The sequence below is a fragment of the Athene cunicularia genome (genome assembly GCF_003259725.1).
Source record: "Athene cunicularia isolate RWA chromosome 1 unlocalized genomic scaffold, athCun1 chr1_part2, whole genome shotgun sequence".
In the NCBI taxonomy this organism is placed as follows: domain Eukaryota; kingdom Metazoa; phylum Chordata; class Aves; order Strigiformes; family Strigidae; genus Athene; species Athene cunicularia.
Window position 1 is genome coordinate 21626023 of NW_020799092.1, and position 22745 is coordinate 21648767.

General features: G+C 47.2%; 1 protein-coding gene across 4 annotated transcripts; it reads right to left on the bottom strand.

Moving 5' to 3' along the window:
- Positions 1–8546: 8546 nt before the first annotated feature.
- Positions 8547–22108, bottom strand: MFAP5 (microfibril associated protein 5). 4 transcript variants are annotated; one of them, XR_003400430.1, is made up of 10 exons: positions 21939–22108; positions 21493–21555; positions 18753–18800; positions 17661–17696; positions 15990–16025; positions 15204–15239; positions 14394–14481; positions 13901–13974; positions 13087–13347; positions 8547–9062 (listed from the first exon to the last, which is right to left on the bottom strand). XR_003400430.1 is itself a non-coding variant. In XM_026868535.1 (9 exons), exons 2-9 carry the CDS (start codon positions 21551–21553, stop codon positions 13229–13231), a joined length of 492 nt encoding a protein of 163 aa, XP_026724336.1. In that variant the 5' UTR covers positions 21554–21555; positions 21939–22108; the 3' UTR covers positions 8547–13228. The 4 variants fall into 4 exon arrangements, 3 of the variants coding, with proteins under 3 accessions (XP_026724336.1, XP_026724335.1, XP_026724338.1); XM_026868535.1 differs by having other exon boundaries at positions 8547–13347; positions 15990–16019; XM_026868534.1 differs by having other exon boundaries at positions 8547–13347.
- Between the last annotated feature and the right edge of the window lie 637 nt (positions 22109–22745).

Here is a 22745-nt window from a genome sequence, read left to right on the forward strand (position 1 = left end):
ATCGGTAACACACTTGCTCAGGCACCTCTTCCAGGCAAACCAATCCCATTATTCCAGTCCTGGCTATAAAAAAACATCTGTACTAGAGGTAGAGGCAGCTGCTGTCTAGGACATGGGGCAAAGGACCTTGTCCCTGGAGCTGCCAACTCATCTTGTGACACAGCTGTGGATGCCATGCCTGGGGAGGTTTCAGCAGTTGTATGACAAAGCACTGACTTCCGTGGTGTGGAATTTGAAGCACCACAGAGATACATGAAAGCTGTGAGGACATGTATGAGGTGTCCCTGAGGTGGACATCACCGGGAGGGCAGTGTGTGAGGTGGTGGAGGGGGTTTGCAAACACAAATCTAAAGCACTGAGGGGTGAGTGTCGCTGAGGCTGCATCTAGGTTAGATGAGAGCAGGGATCCAAGGTCATGAAGAGGGAAGTAGAAAGGAAAGAAGGCAGGAGTTCAGGATGTGTGGGAGTGCCACTGGGAGGGTGGGTTTATGAAAACTGGACCCCTGCGCTGCTCACTGCTGCATGCTGCAGGATTGTCGATGATGCCACTGATGCAGAATTGAGGGCATCTGGTTGCTGGATATGCACTAACATTATACATTATTATGTGTTTTACTAGTAATCTGGCTTTCCAGGCTTGCACTGCAAAGCCTTTACCTGAAGACTTGAATCATGGTTTATTTTTGTTCCACTGTTGAGCTTGTTTTGGTGTTGGAGAATGAGGCAAATTAGGGTGAAACTATTGAATTGAGTACACATTTTCAACCACAGTTCTGTGAGTGCATCTCATTCCTTCCCTGCAGCTCTCTGCTCGCACAGACTGGGCCTCCTTATAGGAACTAATGACCCTTAATCCTGATCCTTGGACCCCACAATTTTTTCTCTCTCTGCCTGTATTAATTCCCCCCACATTGACTCCAGGCAGCAGCATTTCCATCCCTTGCTACCAGTGACTGACACCTGCTGGAATCACCAGCATGAAGGGAGGAAAGGGGCTGGGGTGGGTTGAAGAGATTGAGACCTAGCGAATGGCTTCTCCATCATGAGTGCAGTTAAGAAATGTGACCAAAGTCCAGTTTTGGGCACCTCAGTATGAGAGAGATATTGAGATGCTGGAGTGAGTGCAGAGGAGGGCAACAAAGCTGGTGAAGGACCTGGAGAATAAATCCTGTGAGGAGTGATTGAAGGAGCTGGGACTGTTTAGTTTGAGGAAGAGAAGGCTGAGGGGAGACCTCATCACTCTCTGCAGCTCCCTGAAAGGACATTGCAGAGAGGCTGGTGCCGGTCTCTTCTTCCAGGGGATTAGTGACAGAACAAGAGGGAATGGCTTTAAACTGCAACAGGGAAGGGTCAGACTGGACATTAGGGAAAAATTTTCTCAAAAAGCGTGGTCAGAGAGTGGAATAGGCTGCCCAGGGAGGGTGTGGAGTCCCCATCCCTGGGTGTGTTTAAGGGTCGTTTAGATGAGATGTTGGGGGATGTGGTGTAGGGGAGAGCTTTGTAGAGTTGGGCTGATGGCTCAGTCCCAAGGGTCTTTTCAACCTGAATGATTCTATGATACTTGCTCTAAATGTCCTCAAGTATCTTCTCTAGCTTGAGGCCATGACATGGTAGGCAGTTTATCTCACTTACACCAAGAAAAACAGTCTTTGATCAGAGCAGAACACGCCTTCCCCATGCTGAGAGTTGGGGGGTGGGGAAGTACCCACCAGAGCTGCTTGCACCTTGCTGCTCCCCATAGCTGTGCATGCAGCTCCAGCCTCCAGCATGGCCTGCCCTTCTGCCTTGGCTTCTGACTCTTGTGCTGTGCAGACCTGGAGAACACACTTTTTGCACAGGTTGCTGCAGGCTGCGTTCCAGTGTTGTTCTCCTACAGCTCAGTCGCCTGGTCCGAGCACCCCGGACCCTGCTCCAAATCACATCTTCCCCCTCCTTAATGGAAGTCACTGGCTCCGTATCTCTGCAATCATCTGCTTGTCACGGGGAGAAACTCAGTTTTGCACCACAGTTTTTCACAATGAGACTCACCTTCTAGCTGTGGTTATGGTTTCACAGACCAAGTTGCCTGTTACTACCTCCTGTTTGTGCAGTTGCTGCAGCTCATGCTACTCAGTGCAAAAAGAGCTTGCACCTGGGGCCTGGGTGGTAAATCCTGATCTTAACTTCCCTGTTATCTTTGGAGAAGTCCTTTGCTGGAGGTGCTGGGACAGAAGCGCTTGGGAGCTCATTAAAGAGCAGCATGTTGCATGTTCCTCGGCTTGTGCTCTTGTGTTGAGTTTTCTGCAGTTGTATAATCTTTCTTTGGCTGGAGGTCTTCATGAGCAGTGTTCTTGCACCTTACAAAGTTTTATTATCAATAAAGCAAGCATTTTCAGAAGATTCAAGATAGCCTTGCTACTTCTTGTCTTCCTCCCCCCAGAGTTCAGAGCTTCTGCTATGCTCTCATCACTGGCCGTATACAGAAGGTTTGTGGGATGCCACCACTAACTTCTACTCCCTAATGCCAAAGTGTCAGACAGTAGAATTAGGGTTTGTCCCCAACACCCTGATCCTCCTCTAGGCAGCTCAGTGCTCTTGGCAATGGGGGTGGAATGGGAGACCATCCCGAGGCCAATGGAGAGAGGTAGAAGGGGGTGAAAAGTGATTCTCATTGCATGATGAGGATCTCTCCTCCTTTGCCATGTTATCTCTGCCGTTTTGCTTCCTTGCTAGTGCACTGCCATGCCTGGCTGTGCTGACTGTTAGCATCAGGCATTTCTTTAACCATGACCACATGGGAGGCTCCCAAATTTCTGCTGTAAGTGGTGAGGTCAGAGTTGTGACACATTTGAGCTAGTTGTCCAGGCAGGGGATGGTCTAAGAACTTCCCAGCTAATTTCATAGAGTTTAAAAATACCCCTTCATTTCCAGCTAAAAGCATGGGTTCTGCTTGGATGAAGAGGCTGGTAGAAGCTCCTAGAAAGCAGATGAGAGAAGGAGGAAGAAGAATCTGAAGGGAAAGAAAAGGCCCTAGGAAAATACTGATTATGGACTGTTATTATCAGAAATTTTAATTCACTGGTGCTCATTGGGTTTAGACAATGCTTGTAGCATTGCTTTTGCCTCCCACTCAGATGTGGCCCCAAAACAACTATATCTCACTAAAATATACAGCTCTTGGGTTCACATACACAACCAGTTAATTTCCCTTTGCCCAGTTTGTACCCAACCCGGGGACACCATGTCTGCTCATCTCTCCTACAATTTCTGTGCAGGTACAGGTAGGGTTGGGCACAGGCACATTTACTTTAAGGTGGCTGGCTTGTTCCCATCCTGATTTGAAAAACTGGGGACAAGACCAAAAATGCTCACAGGTTGGAGAGGCAAAAATCTACCCTGAAGCAGTGCCCCTGGGGACTCTCAGGGAACAGAAATGGCAAAGGGGTTTGCATAAACTATGAAGAGTTCAGATGCCTTTCCTAGACTAAACCAAAGGGAAACTACAGAACTACCAGAGCTGATGAGAAAATTAATTGTGACCACGACGTGGAGAGTCTCAGGAACAACTATATTCACATTGCACCAGGCAGAAAATAAGCTCTTTTGAACCCTTCCTCCACAGCAAGGACCAAGCTGGGGGCTAAGTCTAGGCTGTGGAAGAAAACAGTTTTTATTTGTTAATCCATAATGATGGCCAATGCAGCTTGCTGCAGCTGGTCCATGCTGTTTGGGTACCAGACAAGAGACATAGAAAGGTGTAAGCATTTTCTAGTGGGTGTGTTCTAATACCATCTGACTTCAGTGCTACAAGGGAACAGAGCAGTAAGCCCCACAGGAATGCCTTCAGCGTGGAAAGGCTTTGTAGGTAGAAGGCACTCAATGCAAGTGGTGGCATGCTGGCATGTGCATCAGTGTGAAACCAAAACCTTGGTCAAGATGTCATGTCGGTAGGCTGTGCTGGCTATCATGTTTGAAGGAACTCTTGCCGCTTGTGTGCCACTGTGGTTCCAGCCTCTAAGGCATGGGCTAAGAAGCCAGAGAAGGTGGCATGAGGATTCAATCCTGCAAGCATCTGCTTTCCAGGGGGACTGATTATGAGAGTGATAACTGTCTTCAAGAAGCACAGAAGAACTTTCTCTCACCACTCAGAAAAGGAACTGAAGTCTACACAGTACAGGAGGACAATATTTGCACCAGGCTGGGGCTCAGGAGCCTGGACATGAGCAGCACAAGAGGACTTGGTACTTCTAGCTCCTTTAAATTCAACAACAAGCCAAGGGGAAGGTGCCAAGAAGGCAGCAAAAAAAACCCCACTTGACCTTTGACTGGCATGGCCAAGAAGCCCAGATTAGCTGTGCCTGTGAAGGAAATCCCAAGGAAATCCGAGAAACTGGTAGCCACCATGGCCAAGAAAGCAATCAAGAGCTTAGAGAATATGAAAGCTGACAGACCAAAAAAGCAAAGATCCAGCTAAGGGCAAAACAGTGAAACCCACATCTACCAAACCCAAGGCAGAGAACCTGTAAGTGGCCTCATGCTGAGAAGGTAGTGCACAAGGGGTGTATGCTGTATGAGCACAGACAGTGTCCTGCTTCAGGAACACAGAGTGCAACTCTTTTAACTGAACCATTGATTTTCATCACGTTTTGCATTTTTTAACAGAGTTCTCCCAAAGGAAGATAATTAATTGTAATAATTAAAATTCCTTGTTTTGTAATAAAACTCAGGCTTTCTATGAATTAAATGTTTCTTCTTGCTATTTTCTTCAATTCTCTGCAGTAGTATTGTAGGGGAGATGAAGACAGAGTCTGCTCAGAGGTGCACAGCAAACAGAATAGAGGCAACAGAGAAAAGCTGCACCAAAGCAGCTGATCTGACCTCAAGAAAACATCCATAGAATTGTAGAATGACAGGATGGTTTGGGTTGGGAGGGACCTTAAAGCCCATCCAGTGCCACCCCCCCTGCCATGGGCAGGGACACCTTCCACTAGCCCAGGTTGCCCAAAGCCCCATCCAACCTGGCCTTGAACCCTTCCAGGGAGGGGGCAGCCACAGCTGCTCTGGGCAACCTGTGCCAGCACCTCACCACCCTCAGTAAAGAATTTCTTCCCTATATCTAATCTAAAACTACCTTCTTTCAGTTTCAAATCATTACCCCTCATCCTATCCCTACACTCCCTAACAGAGTCCCTCCCCAGCTTTTCCTGTAGCCCCCTTTAAGTACTGGAAGGCCGCTATAAGGTCTCCCCTGAGCCTTCTCTTCTCTTCCCAACTCTCTCAGATTGTCCTCACCGGGGATGTTCTCCAGCCCCTGATCATCTTTGTTGCCTCCTCTGGACCCGCTCGAGCAGGTCCATGTCCTTCTTATGTTGGGGCCCCGGACCTGAACATGGTAGTGTAGGTGGGGTGTCATGAGAGTGGAGTAGAGAATCCCCTCCCTTGCCCTGCTGGCTACATTTCTCTCGATGCAGCCCGGGACACAGTTGGCTTTCTGGGCTGCGAGTGCACACTGCTGGGTCACAGTCAGTTTTCCATCCACTGATACCTCCAAGTCCTTCTCTGCAGGGCTGCTCTCAATCCACTCCTCGCCCAGCCTGTATTTGTGCTTGGGATTGCCCAGACCCATGGGCAGGACCTTGAACTTGGCCTTGTTGAACTCCATGAGGTTTGCACGGTCCCACCTCTCCAGCCTGTCCAGGTCCCTCTGGATGGCACATCCCTTCCCTCCAGTGTGTCACTGCACCACACAGCTTGGTGTCATCGGTGAACTTGCAGAGGGTGCCTCGATCCCACTGTCCATGTCACCAACAAAGATGTTAAACAGCGCCGGTCCCAACCCTGGCCCCTGAGGAACGTCACTTGTTCCTGGTCTCTACTTGGACATGGAGCCGTTGATCACAACTCTCTGAGTGTGACCATCCAGCCAATTCCTTACCCACCGAGAGTTCCATCCATCAAATCCATGTGTCTCCAATTTAGAGACAAGGATGTGGTGTGGGACAGTGTCAGATGCTTTGCATAATCCAGGTAGATGACATCAGTTGGTCTTCCCTTATCCACCCATGCTGTAACCCCGTCATAGAAGGCCACAAAATTTGTCAAGCACAATTTGCCCTTAGAGGAGCCATGTCGGCTGTTGCCAATCACCAACTTATTTTCTATGAGTGCTAGCATATTTTCCAGAAAGATCCACTCCCTGATCTTGCTGGGCACAGAGGTGAGACTTGCTGTTCTGTAGTTATCTGCATCCTCTTTATTTCCATTTTTAAAAATGAGGGTTATATTTCCCCTTTTCCAGTCAGCAGCAACTTCACTGGACTGCCATGACTTCTCAAATATGATGGATAGTGGCTTAGTCACTTCATCTGCCAGTTCCCTCAGGACCTGCAGACGCATCTCATCAGGTCCCATGGACTTGTGCACCTTCGGGTTCCTTACATGGTCTCCAACCCGATCTTCTACAGTGGGCAGTTCTTCCTTCTCCCAGTCCCCACCTTTACCTTCTGCATCTTGGGCAGTGTGGCTGGAGCCCTTGCCAGTGAAGACTGAGGCAAAAAAGTCATGGAATACCTCAGCCTTCTTCATATCACAGGTGACCAAGTCTCCCCTTTCCTTCCAGAGAGGGTCCACATTTTCCCTAGTCTTCCTTTTATCACTGGTGTACCTGTAGAAGCTTTTTTTGTTGCCCTTCACATCACTGGCTAGATTTAATTCTATCAGGGCTTTGGCCTTCCTAACCTGATCCCTGGCTACCTGGACAGTTTCTCTGTATTCCTCCCAGGCTACCAGTCCTTGCTTCCACCCTCTGTAGGCTTCCATTTTATGTTTGAGCTTGTCCAGGAGCTCCTTGTTCATTCATGCAGCTTCCTGATGGCATTACCTGACTTCTTCTTTGTTGAGGTGCATCACTTCTGATCTTGGAGGAGGAGATCCTTGACCAAGAGCTGTCTTGGGCCCCTCTTCCCTCCAGGGCCTTATCCCATGTTACTCCTCCAAGCAGATCCCTGAGGAGGTCGAGTCTGTTCTCCTGAAGTTCAGGGTAGTGAGCTTGCTGTGTGCCCCCTTGCCGCCTTAAGGATCATGAACTCCCCCATTTCATGGTCATGGCAGCCAAGGCTGTCCTTGACGTTCACACTCCCCACCAGCCCCTCCTGGTTGGTGAGAACAAGGTCCAGCACAGCACCTCTCCTCGCTGGCTCCTCTATCACTTGGACAAGTGATTCCAGGAACCTCCTGGATTGCTTATGCCCTGCTGTGTTGTCCCTCTGACAGATACCAGGGTGGTTGAAGCCCCCCGTGAGGAGCAGGGCTTGTGAATGTGAGGATGCTCCTGTAAGTCTATAGAGGGCCTCATCTGCTTGGTCTGCCGGGTTGGGTGGCCTGTAGCAGATCCCCACTATAATGTCTCCTGTCCCTGCCCTCCCTTTAATCCTGACCCATAAGGTCAGTTCCTCACCCACCCCCAGGTGGAGCTCCATGGACTCCAGCTGGTTGTTGAACCACCCCTCCTTGTGTCCCCTGCCTGTCCTTCCTAAAGAGCCTGTACCCTTCCATTCCAACAGTCCAGTCATAGGAACCATCCCACCATGTCTCCGTGACAACAAAAAGATTGTAGCCCTGCAGGCACGCATGCATCTCTAGCCCCTCTTGTTTATTCCCCACACTACACGCAGTTGCATAGAGGTACATTCTCCATCTTAAGTGTGGTGCAGCACTGGAACACGTTGTGGATTCTCCATCCTTGTTGACTTTTTCAAAATACAGCTGGACAAGGCTCTAAGCAATCTGATTAGCTTTTAAATTAGATCTACTTGCTAACTTTCAACATAATTTTATCTATGAACTTAACTTGAAAGGTTTACTATCTCAATAAGGACATTTATTTTAAAAAATGCACAGCTTCAGGTACATTTACTCTTATATGTAAGCAGCTGAGTTCTCACATTACTTATCATTTAGACACATTGAATTACATATGTTTATTTATTACATCCTTTTGTTAGTCTGTTTTGTGACAAGCTGTATTTGTATGGAAATTGCAATCTTAGTAAAATGCCCAAAACAGCATTCTGAAAGAGAATTTATTCATTAAATGAAGTTTTGCTCTGCTGATGACTTTCACCAATTCAGTTTTTCTATATTCTTCAACATAGTAGCAACAAGTACATGCAACTTGCATTTCAATTGATATAATTTATATTATTGAAAACATTTTTATTTGAAAAAATCATTTACATTAATAGCAAAGGTAGACAAATTAATCCATGATGTTTCACACAACTTTTTTTATAGTGTTGTTTTTTTTTTTAATGGACTAAAATCCATTTGTCTATGTTGTGGGAGTTTATTCTAGCTTGCTACATTACAGGGGCTAAGTATGGCAGGGAACAGAGAGAAACAGCGCCATATGCTGAAGATCAGAGAGCTGGAGGTGAAAGGGAGACCCAGAAATGGAATTCAGATTTCCTGTGCCCCAGTCAAGGCGCTGTTCACAACTGGACAATGTCAGACCATGTGGTGTCAAGAGTAAATGTTATGGAATCATGCACCTTTAAAATATTTTTTTAAAAAAACAACCAAATAACATTAAAAACAAACAAACAAACAAACAAAAAAAACCAAACCAAAAAACTAAAATCCCTTTTGGTTTCAACCCAGCTATTCTTTATGTAATAGAGGTGCTCTTTTTGGATGGGTTGTAAGCACCTCTCCCCTCTGTGAAGGACAAAACCACACCCCAGCCAACAGTATGCTCTTGAGGGATCCCTCCAAGCTGAGAGGCCTGATGACAACCTATTTTGTTCATGCTGCAGGTTCTTATGGACAAGATCCAGGCAACATGGCACTTCCAGGTGACATGGCAGCTGCTTCCAACAGCCTCCGCGTACTTTCCTGCAGCACTCCCCTTCCTCCTCGCCTTGTTTCTGCAACCAGAGGCCACCACCTCAAGACATGCGGTTGCTGTTCCCACAGTGCACAAGTTGACCTGAGGTGCCATTCTCCCCTCCCTGCTCTGACTTGGCATGTCCTTCCCTTCAGAAAATCCCGAGCTTGGTGGCTGAGGGAGCCACAGCGCGTGAGAACTGGAGGGCAAGAGAAAAGGAGAGTTGGTACGGGCCAAGCGCTGCCCCCAGCCCTACTTGGCAATGCCGTGTGTCACCTCATCGAGCATCCTTCCTTCAGCCCCTGTCCTCCTCACCAGGTTTCCTGCTCTGAGATAAACATATGAACAGAGAAGAAAGAGATGAGGAAAACAGAGGCAGAAAACAAAGAGGAGAAGGAGATGGGGAGGTGGAACAACCCTTGCTTTCCAGGTGCAGCAGAAAGCTCTCAGTGTCACCAGCTTCCTTTGCAGGGAGCTCCATCTCCGTATGTCCAGCGAAGTGAGGCACCACTTCAAACTGGGGACTTGAAACAGCAGCCATCAAACTGGTATCACCGATCAGTACTCAGGAGCCATGACAGCGCAAGATCCACCATTGTGTGGGAAGTGACTGCAGGCCATCTAACCCCCACTCCAGTTCAGAAGAGTTTATGAAAATCAGCCACAAACTCTACACCATGCATGTAAAATGGGACTCTGGCAGCTTTCTTTGTGGTTAGTCCAACTTCATGAGAAACAGGCCTGGCTAGAGCTGTATTGAAAACCATTTCCCCAGCGTACAAGAGAAGGCGACGTCCAGAGACCAGCACTGCAGCACCATGACAATTCAGGCTGGAATGGCAGGGGAGAGAAATCTGTGTATGGGAGAAGGGCTAATGAAGATGGGGAAGCCTCTCTGAGGACTCCAGTACCATAAGGAAAGGGAAGGATAAACCGAATTACAAAAAGTCAACGGCATATATTGTGCTCTGCTCACACAGCCGTGGAACGTGCCAATAGAGGGAAACTGCAAAGGCCAAGAGCTCATGAGTCAGACCAGCATCAGGCCTGTGGAGATGGGGGCAACATCTACAGTCACTCGGGCTGAAGCTGTTTCCATTATAACAGTCTGAGACAGGGACACCGCAGCATTAGCCAGGAAGGAGCACTGACTCTAGGGAATAGTGTTGTGCAATAACCTGCATTGTGTGGTTTAGTCCTGAAGAACTATGGGACACTGTCAGAGGCAGTTTAATGGGTAATTTGGGCCACAGCCACTTTTGTTCTAGAAATACCATCTAAACGCAGACTTGACTGCTTGCACATGAAGACACTGCCTAGAGTCACCCATGGTCCGAGTGCTCCATCTTTTTGACCAAAATATCATGTAGTCAGTACCTAATGAATCTATGCAAAAGCCAGAAATGCAATAAAAGAGAATTTTCTTAATCCTTTTGACCTAGATGTGTAATTTTTAATGTAGTCTTTCAGTTATTCCCATTACTGAGTTAAATGGCTCTAGTGAACAAATTCTTCTTTGCTTATGAGACGATTTATCACAGCTCTTCTCTTATTTCAGCCATCTTACCATTTTATTTGGAGATGGCAATTCTCCACCAGTAAGTCATGGCACATGCACAGTGACAAGATGTGTTGTCAGCACAAATCTCATGGGCTAGGAGGAGTTATCCCTGTGCTCAGCAGCTACCAACAGTCAGGAAAATCTAGTACAGCTATTCATGGAAAAAAAATGGTGAAGATAATTTTCTGTATCTCCAGAAAAAATAATGACATCCCAGGAAGACCTGTGATGTATGAGTGAAGGAAGGGTGGTAGCAGAGGACTGGGTTAGCAGGGAGTAAAGAGGTCCAAATGACAGATCTGGGCTGGAGTCAAGTCTGCCCACAAATCTGCAGGAAATACAGATAGAGACAAATAAACCCAAACACAGGAGAATTGGCAACAATAACAGGAAATAAATTTTCTTTTAATATTTTTGTGTGCATTATATGGACTCTAGCATTAAAACAGTGTTCTCCTGGGGAGGAGCACCTCTTCCTGTCCCTGCCGAAAGCAAGCAACAGAAAGGCTTCTAACCATTCCCCAAACTCTATGAATGTTAAATTTCTATATACTGTACAGTAGCTATGTTATACAGTTATATATCTATATCTATATCAGCTTACATTCAACTCTAAATATAGAGTGGAGACTTGGCCTAGTCCAATTTCCAAGAGCTCCCTCTCACCTCTCATCTCCATCATACCTTCCTCCACACAGGCAAATTCCACAGGCACTCCAGCATTGAAGTCAGTGGCTGCCAGTGGCTTGAATGTCTTTGAGATCAAGCTCTCAGTGCCCTCCTCTCTACAGAAACGTGCACACTCTCAGTACAGAGAAATTCCTCCTCCAGCCCTAGACTAACGAGCCTCGAGCAGCCAAGAAGAGCATGGATCTCTGTGTAGGGGGGCAGTGCCCCTATGTACAGGATGAAATTCCAGTCACTGCATAACTTGGAATTATTTCTCTTGTATACTGGATTAATATAGAGAGATTTAGCCCATATGTGGCAAATTTTGACCTTATATGGAACAAACCTGTGTGTGCACAGGGTGTCTTCCCCTACACAGAAGATGTAACCAGCTTTTTGCTGCATACAGCAGAAATTTGAGTCCCAGGGAGAGGCTCTTACCTTAATTGTTTTTGCTCTTTTTTTTCGGAGCTATCTGCCTCTGTGCAGCAAACTGTTCTTTGTATTGTGTGAGCCTGGCTCTGTGCAGCAGAGCAGTGCTCCTGCAAGGCCAAATGGCACGCAGTTCAGCCGCAGAGTATATTATGTGACAGGGTGAATGCCTGCTCTATCAATGTGGCTTTCTGTTAGTTGGGAACAACACTTAGGGATCCGAGTGACAGGGTCTTGCTGATCTGCTGCTGCAATATGCCAAGCAGCACAGCTCTGATGCCCCACAGAATCATGCCACTAAGAATCACACAGAGCAATTAATATACTTCAGACAGCTCTCCCCCACTTACCCTACCCAGTCTCAGAGTGAAAACTGCCCATATACCTGGAAATGTTCTCCATACATCTGGAAAACAAAGTTCTCAAGCTGACCACAGACATGCAGTGCTACCGGAGATCTTTTTCCCAGGTTGGCCTGCCTATGTAAGTGCTTACACCTGCAGATACCTTTACCTCCCCACCAGCATCTGGCTCTGTGCAGGTCAGTACAGCCAGAGAACCTGCAGGAAAACCCAGGGATCCCAGATAATGATTTTTCTCTCACATTCCATTCCAATTTGTGACTCCCTTCTGCTTTGTGGAGGATCTCCCAGGTCAGGAAGTAGGAACTCAAGTGGAGATATCGAAAGCAGGCTCAGCGACTGGCGAGTGTGGAGGTAGCCAGACCAAGACTAGTCACCGGGACAAGCTAATTCATTGCAAGTTCCCAGTACTGTGAGGACATGCAGGTTTTTTGCAGGCTCTCTTAGGCTTAGGAGTGGGGGCAGCCATACTTACTGCTCCCTGGAACTTGCCTGGAATGGGCATCAAGAGATTTCTCCAATGGGAAGGGAGGGACAGAAAGGGGGAGAGGAGAGGAGGGAGAGGAAAAGGCAGCACTCTGTTCCAACATAATCTTATTGAGAAAAATATAATGCCATACTAAATCCAGAATTCTTCCTTTCGGTAGCAGTTGTGTGCGAGGGAGGCAATGGGCTTGAGACAAAGAACTTCCCAGAGGTAGTTATAAATGATCTGCTGCCATACAGGGACAGTGAGGTTTGCTTAGGGTTGAGGACAGCTTGTCTCTCAGTTGTCACTTCTCTGAGGCCAGCAGACACAGGAGGAGGCTGTGCTACGACACAGCAAACTCAGTGGCTCAGGAGGACTGGAGAGGCTCAGGCTGACAAATCATATCTGAACTCAAAGTGATGCCATGCAAGAAACTACGCCAGGAGTCCGAGGGCATAAAAAGGTTTGCACTCCTCCACATGTGATGCAGCTTAGGGCACCTGTACCATTGGAGAGGACTACGTCCTGTCCCCATGTCTGTCCCTCTGCAGGGGCAAAGCAAGAGCAGATGCAGCACATTTATAAGGACCTCTGGGAAATGAGCAGTTCATGGCCTGCCAGAGTTTGAGAAAAAAGAGGGGAGCATCGCACATCCTCAGCAACAGATTCAGAAGATGACAAGAGCCACCATGACAGACTAGCAGAGAGAGGACTCTGTGTAGTGCAGCACCTGAAGAAGAGGATGTGGAGGAAGGCAGAGAAGCAATGAAATGATGGGGAAATTACAAACAAGGAGGACTTGTCTTGGCTTGTAGGTAGTGGATGATGATTTCTCTTCTCTCCCTTCCTTTTTCTCTCCTACTGTTGGTAGCTCACAGGGCATCAGGCCTGCGCTGCTGCTCCAGGAGTTGTCTGCAAGGGAGATGCAGGGGTTGCCCAGATCGGCGGAGACGTCGAGAAGGAAGGCCAGCCAGCTGGCGACAGATCTCATCTGAAGACACAGCAGACACACACATGGTGACAGATAATCAAAGTTTCCTTCAAATTCTTCGCCACCAGAGGTACACCCTTCACTGCATCTACAGAAACTGTTGGAACTGCTGAATCCTCATATACATGAGGAAAGTGAACAAGTCCTTAGGCTTTCATTAATTTCCTTCTGGCTTTATTCATGTACAGTATATATTAAAATCACTTGTATTTTGCTGCAACAAAGGCTGCATAAAAAATCTAGACTGGATCCTGTTTCTATTCATGAATAGAAATATTGAGAGTTACTCTTTAACCTCAAAGGAATGCAACTTTGAGTAAGGGCGTGTCTGGGGCTAGTGGCACATCATCAAGACTGGGAAAGGCCGAGCTCTCATACTTTTTGGTAGTACGACATCTACTTCCCAGTGCTTTTCACAGTATGTGTATGGGGGCATTAGAGCTTCCCCAAAGTCCAGGGAAACTACTACATATGGGTGGGGATTGGATAGTTAGTTTGGAGACTATCAGATGGCTACAGCTATTCTTCTAGGCTAGCTTGTGCTATCACTCACCTTGCATGACCTCATTCTCCTTGCAGACAATGCGAGAGCACACCTCTTTGTTTATTATGTACATGCGACGCACACTGAGGGATCACCAGGAGCATGCCAAGCAGTGAAAGGCACAAGAACCCAAAGAAACAAAAAAGAGATACAAGCAATAAACGTGTATATTCACTGATGAGGAGGCAAATCCTAAATTTTTAGGATTAGTTAGTGTAGAATAAAGCTGCTATCAATAGGAAAGTAATCTTTGACAAGACTTCATGAACTGGCCAAGTACCTTTAATAAAGATTACAATATAGAGCACATTACAGCTTCTTAGTGCTGCACAGATAATAGTTATTGCGCTGTTTTAATTAATCACCCTAAAAGGACACGACTCATCTCACCAACTGGTTCTCCAAGGAAACTTCTCGTCTCCAAAGGAAACAACTGCTGAACTGGACATGTTGTTTCTGTGGAGTTTTTAGGGCTTTTTTAAGGGACTTGCTGGTTTCTTACCTTGTAACACAGAGGTAGCTGATACACTGCTTTACTGGTTTGTGAACAGAGTACAGGCGTGTGCAAGGGAACTTTTCTTCACGACAATCTGGGAACACACAGACAGACAGACATAGGTGCAATCCAGCGTCATCGGCAGGTGCACTCATTCTGGCACACATTTAATCATCACTAGGTACTGTCCTCCAGGCTTCTAGGGAAGGCCCCTAGCCTCTACTTTCCACTCTCTTGTGAGAGATGGGGATGGTGGAGAGAAGAGGAAAATAAGGCAGACATTTCTGACCCCCTTGCCTCATAAAACAAAAGTAAGGGAAAGTTGAGCGAAACGCAGAACAAGCCCACTGGGAATCCTCAATACAGAAGGCACATGCTGTAGAGGGGACAGACACAAATAAACAAAATGTAAATTATAGCTGCATGTTTAAGACATGTTGCTAATAGACCTGCAATCTCACACTTCGGAATACAAATCTAGTTCCTTTCTTTTCTGGACAATCAAAGCTGTAGCTATGATGGGTTTTCTTGCATTTTCTTCCACAACGCTAGGTCTTGGCCACTAACAATGACAGAATATTGGCTCAGTGTATCTGGTCTGGTGATCTGCCAGTTCCTCCCCTGCCAGGCATGCCACCCAGGGGAAGACTTCAACTTCTACTACCATCATTCTCTATTACTTCTAACTCAAGGAACAGGGTGAAGGGAATTTTCCAGTAGACAAAGTTCAGTGCTCAGCCAGCACCTGCCTGGAGAGGTAACAGGGCTGGTGAAAGTGGGTCTGGGAGGGGGTTAAGGCAGAAAACTTAAACATACCTGATGAAGCCGTTGTAGTTTCGCTGTCAGACTGAACTGGAAGACAGAGGGTAGCAAAGTTAGTGTGATTTACCATGATTCCCTCCTAGACATCAGCTTACACAAACCAAATAACTGGAAAGTCTTTCGAGAGCCTACCATTGTAACTTCTAATGTGGAAAAAGATTTCTTTGTTACAGATATGATACCATAAGAGAAAGTAAAAATCCAAAATTAATCTAGTGCCAGATAGCCAGCCAAAAATGCTAAAAATCTGTCTGAGCTTTACCATAAAGCGTCACCACTACTGTCCAAAATACAATATAAGGGCATCTTGATTTATAATTCAAAAGGTTGGGTAAATTTATTTAGTCACTGTAATTGCTGTCCATCTAGGCAAGAAGCAAAGAGGCCTGTGAGTGCCTTTTACTAAGGAACAGTGACTTCGTCAAGAAACAGCATCCCCAGAGTGCCGATTCATTAACGTCCATGGCAAGGGGTCAAAAGGAGGTTGGTTTGTTGTTCCGTCTAATAAATCAACCCATCTGTACCACAGTTAACCAATACATTTTATTATTTACCCAGTGACAAACTGGAAAGGAACTTGGAGGACTGACTACCAAGCACAGTTTTCATCAGCAGTTATAGAGGACTTCTATTCATGTGCCATAGACAGAAGGAGTCTTCTGGGTGTCGGAGCTGCAGGGGGGCCGTCAGGGAAGGCAGGATTCTGGGTGTGCAAAGGACTGGGCAAGCAGAGAGAAGGGGGGTCCATAACATTTGCCTGTGAACTGAGAGTAAACTCACCAGGACTAAGAAGAACAGGTGGCGTGACAGCTGCAGCTGGAAAAAGAGAAGATGTTCTGAAAAATCTTAAATTGAGCTTTCAGCCTCTCTCCCCCTCCCACAGTTCTGCCCATGGCTCACCATGGGCACCTGACCCGTACCCATCCAGCATCTGGCTCACAGACAGTGCTGATCATGATGTTGTCAGAGTAACTGCAAGCTTTCCCTGCAAATATGCTGGGTGTCCTAGAGCTGATGGGATGCTGTAGACCAGAGATGGGTCCCATGGCACGTCCTTTGTGAAGAGTTTCTTCTTGATCCCTCAGCAAGAAGCACTTTGAAGCCAAAGTCTGATGCAAAAGCTTTACATTAAGTCTTTTCAGGTTTAGATGTAGGTTAGCCACCGCCAGTTTGGTCTGGGCACCAAGTCTTATCTACCCTCCCGACGACTGTCAGGTCTCACACACTGAACACGAGTCTGACACAGGTTGCTCTCACCTCCCATCCCCATCAGGAAGATCATGCACCTTGTGTATACAATATTGTGCTTCCACTTTTCTCCTCCGGTGTTGTCCCATGACAGCTGGTCAGCTTGACCACAATACTCTAGCCAGCTGTTAGTCACAGGGCAGAGGAGAGACCACGGAACTGCTGCCCTGGAGAACAGGACACCACCCTCAGATGAGCTCTCCTACACACAGAGCACAATTCACAGCAACAGCCAAGTGATGCTGCCACTCCTTTGGCTTTTGAACCATATCATTGACCAGATGTTTTCTCCCTCTCCCTGTCCTGCCTGGTCCCCCTACCTCAGAGGGATGTGTTTGAGACACTGCCCCCCAGCAGAGAGAGAAACCATCACCAAGGCCAGTGGTGCTGGATTCAAAACAGGATTCTCATGGAAAAAGTGGGGAGGCTCCTTCTTGAGCCTCTGTCCCTCTCCTCCATTCCCCATTATGAGTCCGGCAGGATTTATCTGTCTTGTAAATGCCTACACTCCCTTCAGCTCTGTGTCCCCCGCCTGGGGCTATCACCATAGCAAGGCTTGGCTCTCTAAGGAGGAACACTGCATGATACATCTCCAAGTGTCCTCCACCTACCCTATTTTTCACATACATTTTGCTGCCCCCCAGTGACATAGCTGCAAGCACGGCACGGAAAACAGAACTAAAGCAACAATATTTCCACCTCCCCATCCCACCACCGCTCAGAGTTTGCTTTACTACCATCTTTCAGGTTTTTTGCCACCTCTGTCTCCTGAGCACTCAAGCATGGCTGCTAGCTGACAGCAGACATGGACACGACCTATATCCCAGTGCTCCCCAGCTAACTGGTGAGTCTGACCAATTTCTCTCCCTTGTCATTTAGTCTCTTCCTTCCCACAACCTCCTCTGCAAGCCCAGGCTGCGTGAGCTTTGATTTCATGGCTTCATGCAGGGCAAACAGCTTCAGAGAGCCCTGGTACACTCGGTGAGATTGGCAATTCCTTGCACAACAGGCCATTAAGCCACCCCAAATTCATCTCCCAGACAACTCCTTAGACAGCCATGAACACTGGAAGAGCACTGCTGTATGTTAACAGCGAGGAAGAGGAGTTTCTGAGCACAGTGGGTAATTTCTGGGGCTATGTAGGCAAGGGTAAAGGTGAAAAGGGGAAAAGAAGCCTGAAGTTGCCAAGAGATAGGAGCTTACCAGAGGTGCTGATAAGAGAGTCGGTGCTAAGTTCACCTGGAAAAGAGAGAATGTCCTTGAGAGAGCTTGTCTTTACTGTGTGGTCCGTTACATAGCTAGCCAGAGCTAGCTGGAATTACCTTGGCTGCCATGGTAAGCTCATGACACAGTAGGATCCAATCCAGTAAATACATGAATAAACACAGTTCCCCCATCCCATCCATCCCCATCCCCCTTTTCAGTTCTTAGTGCATGTGTTGCATCAACCCTTACTGAACTCTGGATTCATACTCCGACTTCTCAGATATGGTCACTGTGGGCATCTCGATGGGAAAGACAGACACCTGAAATGAAGGCATTGATGGCTCCCACAGCCGTAAGACAGACAGCTGAGGCACCCACTGCAGAGGAGGGAGGCAGTTCCAGAACTGAGCCTTGACTGCAGAAATTCATCAGCAGATTAATTTCTTTGAAAGGCAGCTGATGGCAAAACTGGAGTAGGTGTGATGGAGGGTTAAAGTGTGAAGAAAAGGGAAGCTGGGTGGACAAATTTTGGACTGGTTTCTAAAGAGTACTCTGGGAAGCCCCAGGTATCGCACATGACAGGATCATAGCTGGGAGATGCCTGATGGCTTAGCCAGGGGCTTCAGTTTGAAGAACAGGCAGGGGCAGGCCCTTATGGTTCTTCTGGGTGCTGAAGCATGATGCAAAAATACATTCATTTCATCTTATCATGTCACAGAAATGGAAAAAGGCCCAGAAAGATAAAACAATATCCTTTCTCAGTGGCCTCAATGCTAAAGCACCATGCCATTTGTGCACCCTTTTTCTTGGGATTTTCCTGAGCAGCAGTAGAGTTCCTCTCAGGGATCTCCCACTCCTTTGACTGTGAACGTAACTTCAGGCCTTCAGCTAAGCGTTCAGGACCCCAATACTAGTGAATTATTTGTAAAGAACACACAACAATTGGCAGGTTATCTTGGAGGGCTTGTTTAATCTTCACTGAAAGGTAAGGAAATAAAGAACAGCATTTGCAGTTAAGCAGGCTGTAACTACACAGGACAACTGGGTCATATGATCAGTCTTTGGCAGTAACATGTCTGTAATACTTACCAGTTGCACTTTCCACTTCTTGTCCATTGACCACCCATGGAAACCAGTCTGCAAGAGAAGGAAGAGAGGGGAGTGAAGAAAGGACAGAGAGAGGGATTTCTATGGTCTCTAGGCTTTGTGAAATGTTTATGAGATGCATATCTGTCCAGGAGACACCACTGCCCCCTGCTGAAAGAAGAAATGCTCTCCGCTCTGCCTCAGCCTCCACCGCTGGCTGGGCTTGCTCTTTAAAGACTTGTTCATACAGAGGGTCCTGATCCTATCCTTGCTGCTTCCACCAGGTTCAAAGGCTAGGCACAGCGACAAGACAGTACCTCCAGGTTCACTACTGGACTTTGCATTTCTTAAATCCCATTTGACACATTTCGAAAACAAACTGCACGTTGCCTCCCTGCTCTGGAGGCTGGTCAAAACCCCTATGTCCATTTTATAAAAGAGGAAACTGAGTCATGGAAATTATTTGCTTGGGGTCACAGATCAAGTAATTGGCACAGTAGGAAACAGACTGTAGGTCTTGTAGCTCCTTAGGCAAATAATTATCTGGTCCATTATCCTGCCCAGGTCTGGAGCACACAGCAGATCGTTCTGCACTGGAGGGGGAGAACGATGAAGGCTTGCCTGTACCTGCTGTGTGGAAGAGGAGAAATTGAAACTGAGCTAGACTGTTCACTTGTCCAAATATAAAGAGTGAGAGAGCTGCTTCCTACAGCAGCCAGGAATATGAAAATATTTCCTGCTAGCCACAGAGGAGGGAAATGTCTGCATAACTGGGGTGGGATGAAGGAAGAAGTTGGCAGGAAAAACACAGTGATCTGGGGCACTGCGGGGATGTGTGTAAGACCAGCCCAAAAACCAGTACACCCTGCTACATCTCATGAACTCAGCTTTTAGCTTTCTGTTAATGAGAGCACTTCACGGGTAAAAACTACCAGGTCTGGATCTTCTTAGTTCTTCCTCATTCCAAGAGCAGTTGCTTGCAGGCAGCATAGAGACTCTTGGGATGCCTATATAACCCTGCTCCACAGCATTACAGCAGGCACTGGACCCTGCTATTCCCTTCCCCACCCAGCTGCCAGCAAGAGCTCAGCGACTGGTGCCTGACCCAGGGAGAGCCAGACATATATAACTTAAGTGCACAACGTAGTGCAGAGCAAAACTTCCCCTGTTCTGGCTAATCTCTTAAAAGTAACAAGCAGAGGAGAAAAAAAAAATCAAACACTTTGTAAATGATATCAAACTCTTTGTCATTTGTTTCTGATACAAAAGGAAGGACACAAATTCTTGAAACCATTGCAGGGGCCAGCAGTGCCAGATTTGAAACAAGAGTCATATGGAAAAAGGAGGGAGGCTCCCCTCCTTTCTTCTAACATTGAAAAATCAGCTCTTAGTAGCTTTTGTTTTTCCCTCTCCCTAGGAGATAACTAGAAAACTGGTCCAATTCTAAAGCAACAGAACACAAGTGAAGTGAAACCTCTGTCAATGAGGAGACAAAAGAGGTGACTTTCTTATCAGAATTTCAATCACTTAAATTTATATTTGCTATGGTACCCAATTCATATGCTTTATCAATAGACTTTATTGTCCAAGTCACAATAAAATCATCCTTGAGGTCTGAGAAAACTGCAACCCTAATTCACCGAATCTGTAGCTCACCCCAAACCAGAAGAGACAATGAGAGACCAGCTAGCAATTGCTGTTGTTTTCCATGTTAAAACAACAAAATAAATCAGAAATGCTAAAACAAAATACTCAAAAATAAGAAATCGTCTTTTCAGGCCTCTTCCAAGCATGATAAAAACTACTGCCTTTTTTTTTCCTCCTCTAACTTTATAGGCCACCTACAAGCTCATCTCTTGGCTGCCTCACCTTCCTGCTTTACAGTCACATACATGACAACCACTACTGTGCACCTTTACAGGAAAAAGTGCTATTGGGAGCAGAATCAGGTTTCAGCATGAGGGGAGGACCGAGGAGAGTAGACTGGAATAACCTGACTTGAATGTGATAGGTGCAATCGTTTGTCTACTACATACAGTCTTTCCTGGGTGAAGCTTTTTCCATTCACTGGAATTAATCTTCTTTTGCTGTCCGTCCTGAGTCTTCTGACTATAATGTCTGATGCCGCCCTTGTTTTGGGCTTTTTGTGGTTTTTTTTTAACAAATTTCATCCCACCTGAATTTTTGCCAAAGTAACTCCAAGCAAACAAAGACGTGATGCCACAAAACAGAACAACAGTAACAAAAGCAGACAGTGGTTTCAACTATGGAGGTTAGGTTTCTCAAAAGAGCTATACAAAAAACTAGAAAACCTCCCAGCAGCTGAGTGGCCTGGAATGGGGCCATTCCAGCAGGAACTGCTAGTGACAGCAAATGTTTCACAACTATAACAGACAAGTTTTGTGGAGCACTGGGAAATGCTCTGCAGATCATGCAAACACAGGTGGTACAGCAGTCTATAGCAAGCACAAAGCACTGCTAACCCTCCTTCTCAACGCAACCTGGCTGTTTTCCTTATCCACACATCCCTCCAGTGGAGACTGTGGACCTTTGTCTTTTGTGACTTACAGTCCCCAGTTCCTAAATCCTTCCTTACAACCCCACATCCACCTTGCCTTTCCTGTTCGGTCCTTCCCTCTTCACTGCTCTGTCTTTCTCCGTAAGTCATGGCACTCTAGCCTGGGCAGGAAACTCCACGGGGCCAGGGTGGAGAAGAAATCCTCCCCCTGGCATAAGCACTCACCAGCTGGGGACAAGGAGAGGGCTATGAAACACAACAGTATACAGGCTCCAGAGGTCTTCATCCCTGTGGAGTGGAGGAGAGAGGAGTCATAAGAAAGCCATGGCAGGAACAGGGATACTCTCCCCTACAGCACAAAAAATCTTCACTTGCTGCCTGTTTCCCTCTCAAGACCATTTGGTCTTCCTAGTCTCCCTCCCACCTGTCTCCTAATCTGGCCAGTTTTCCAGGTGTTTCCGAAACATTTTGGACTGAACATATAACTCCATCTGCTTTCTTTCTCTTTCTCCAGTCTCCATCTCTTTTCTCATCCAGGTGGCCAAGCACTCCTACACACACACCCCCAGCATGCAAAGAAAAGTTTCTCCTTGTTATCTCCCTCCACTCTCTTCTACTTTTAAATTGTCTTGAGGAGCACTGAGAGAATAGATAGGGTCCCCATCACTTACTGCAGCCCACGGTCTCCACTCCCTTCAGCAGCAGACGCTCTGTCTTTCCCCTTCAGCGGTCCCCCCCACTTTGGCTATTGGGTAAATTACATGCAGCCACACCCAGAACACGTTCTACTTTTGGTTGTCTTCAAAATACGATTTTTTGGGAAAAAAAAAAAAAAAAAAAAAAAAAAGAAAAAAAAAAAAAAAAAAAAAAAAAAAAGAAAGAAAGGAAAAAAGGGAGAAGCCAGCGAGATGGCAGGACGTGGTGTCATCATGCATCTGGAATGAGGGGGGGAGAGAGGCTCAAGGAGCCCACACCCTCATTCCAGAGTTTATTATCCTCCGAAGGGAGCCCGCTCCTCCCATTCCCTCAGGACGGCCCAGCACCAGGGACGGCCCAGCACCAGGGACGGATTTTTGCCGTCTCCATTACACATCCTTTCGTTCAGGCAGTCCCTCTCCTCCCCAGGCCGCTACATCTTGCCGCGTTTCTCCACCCAGCTGCTGCCTCTTCCCCCCCGCCCCACACCCAGTCTCTTGCTCATCTTTCTTTACTGTTTCCCTGTCTCGCACACGGACACCGCAGGGCCCCCGTACCCCTGTTTTTGGCCTAAACGACGTGTTCAGCTTTTGCCACAGTGCTGGGAGGGGCTCCCCTCCCCGGTGCCCTCCCCGGGGCTGCCACGCTCCGGCAAGTGATGCCCCTCCGGCCGCACCGCGGGGACGGGCAGCGGCTGGGGGGGGCAGATGGCGGGCTGGCAGGCAGCCCATCGGCTGGCAGAAACTGCGATGACATCACTCTGGGGCGAGGGGGGGGGGGGG

Excerpts from the sequence above, each read along its gene's own strand:
- MFAP5 (XM_026868534.1), bottom strand. The coding sequence starts at position 21,553 with ATGAAGACCTCTGGAGCCTGTATACTGTTGTGTTTCATAGCCCTCTCC. Across the intron at positions 17,697-18,752 it reads AGAAGTGGAAAGTGCAACTG|GTGAACTTAGCACCGACTCT; the intron begins GTAAGTATTACA and ends TCTCTTTTCCAG. Across the intron at positions 16,026-17,660 it reads CTCTCTTATCAGCACCTCTG|CTGCAGCTGTCACGCCACCT; the intron begins GTAAGCTCCTAT and ends CTCTTTTTCCAG.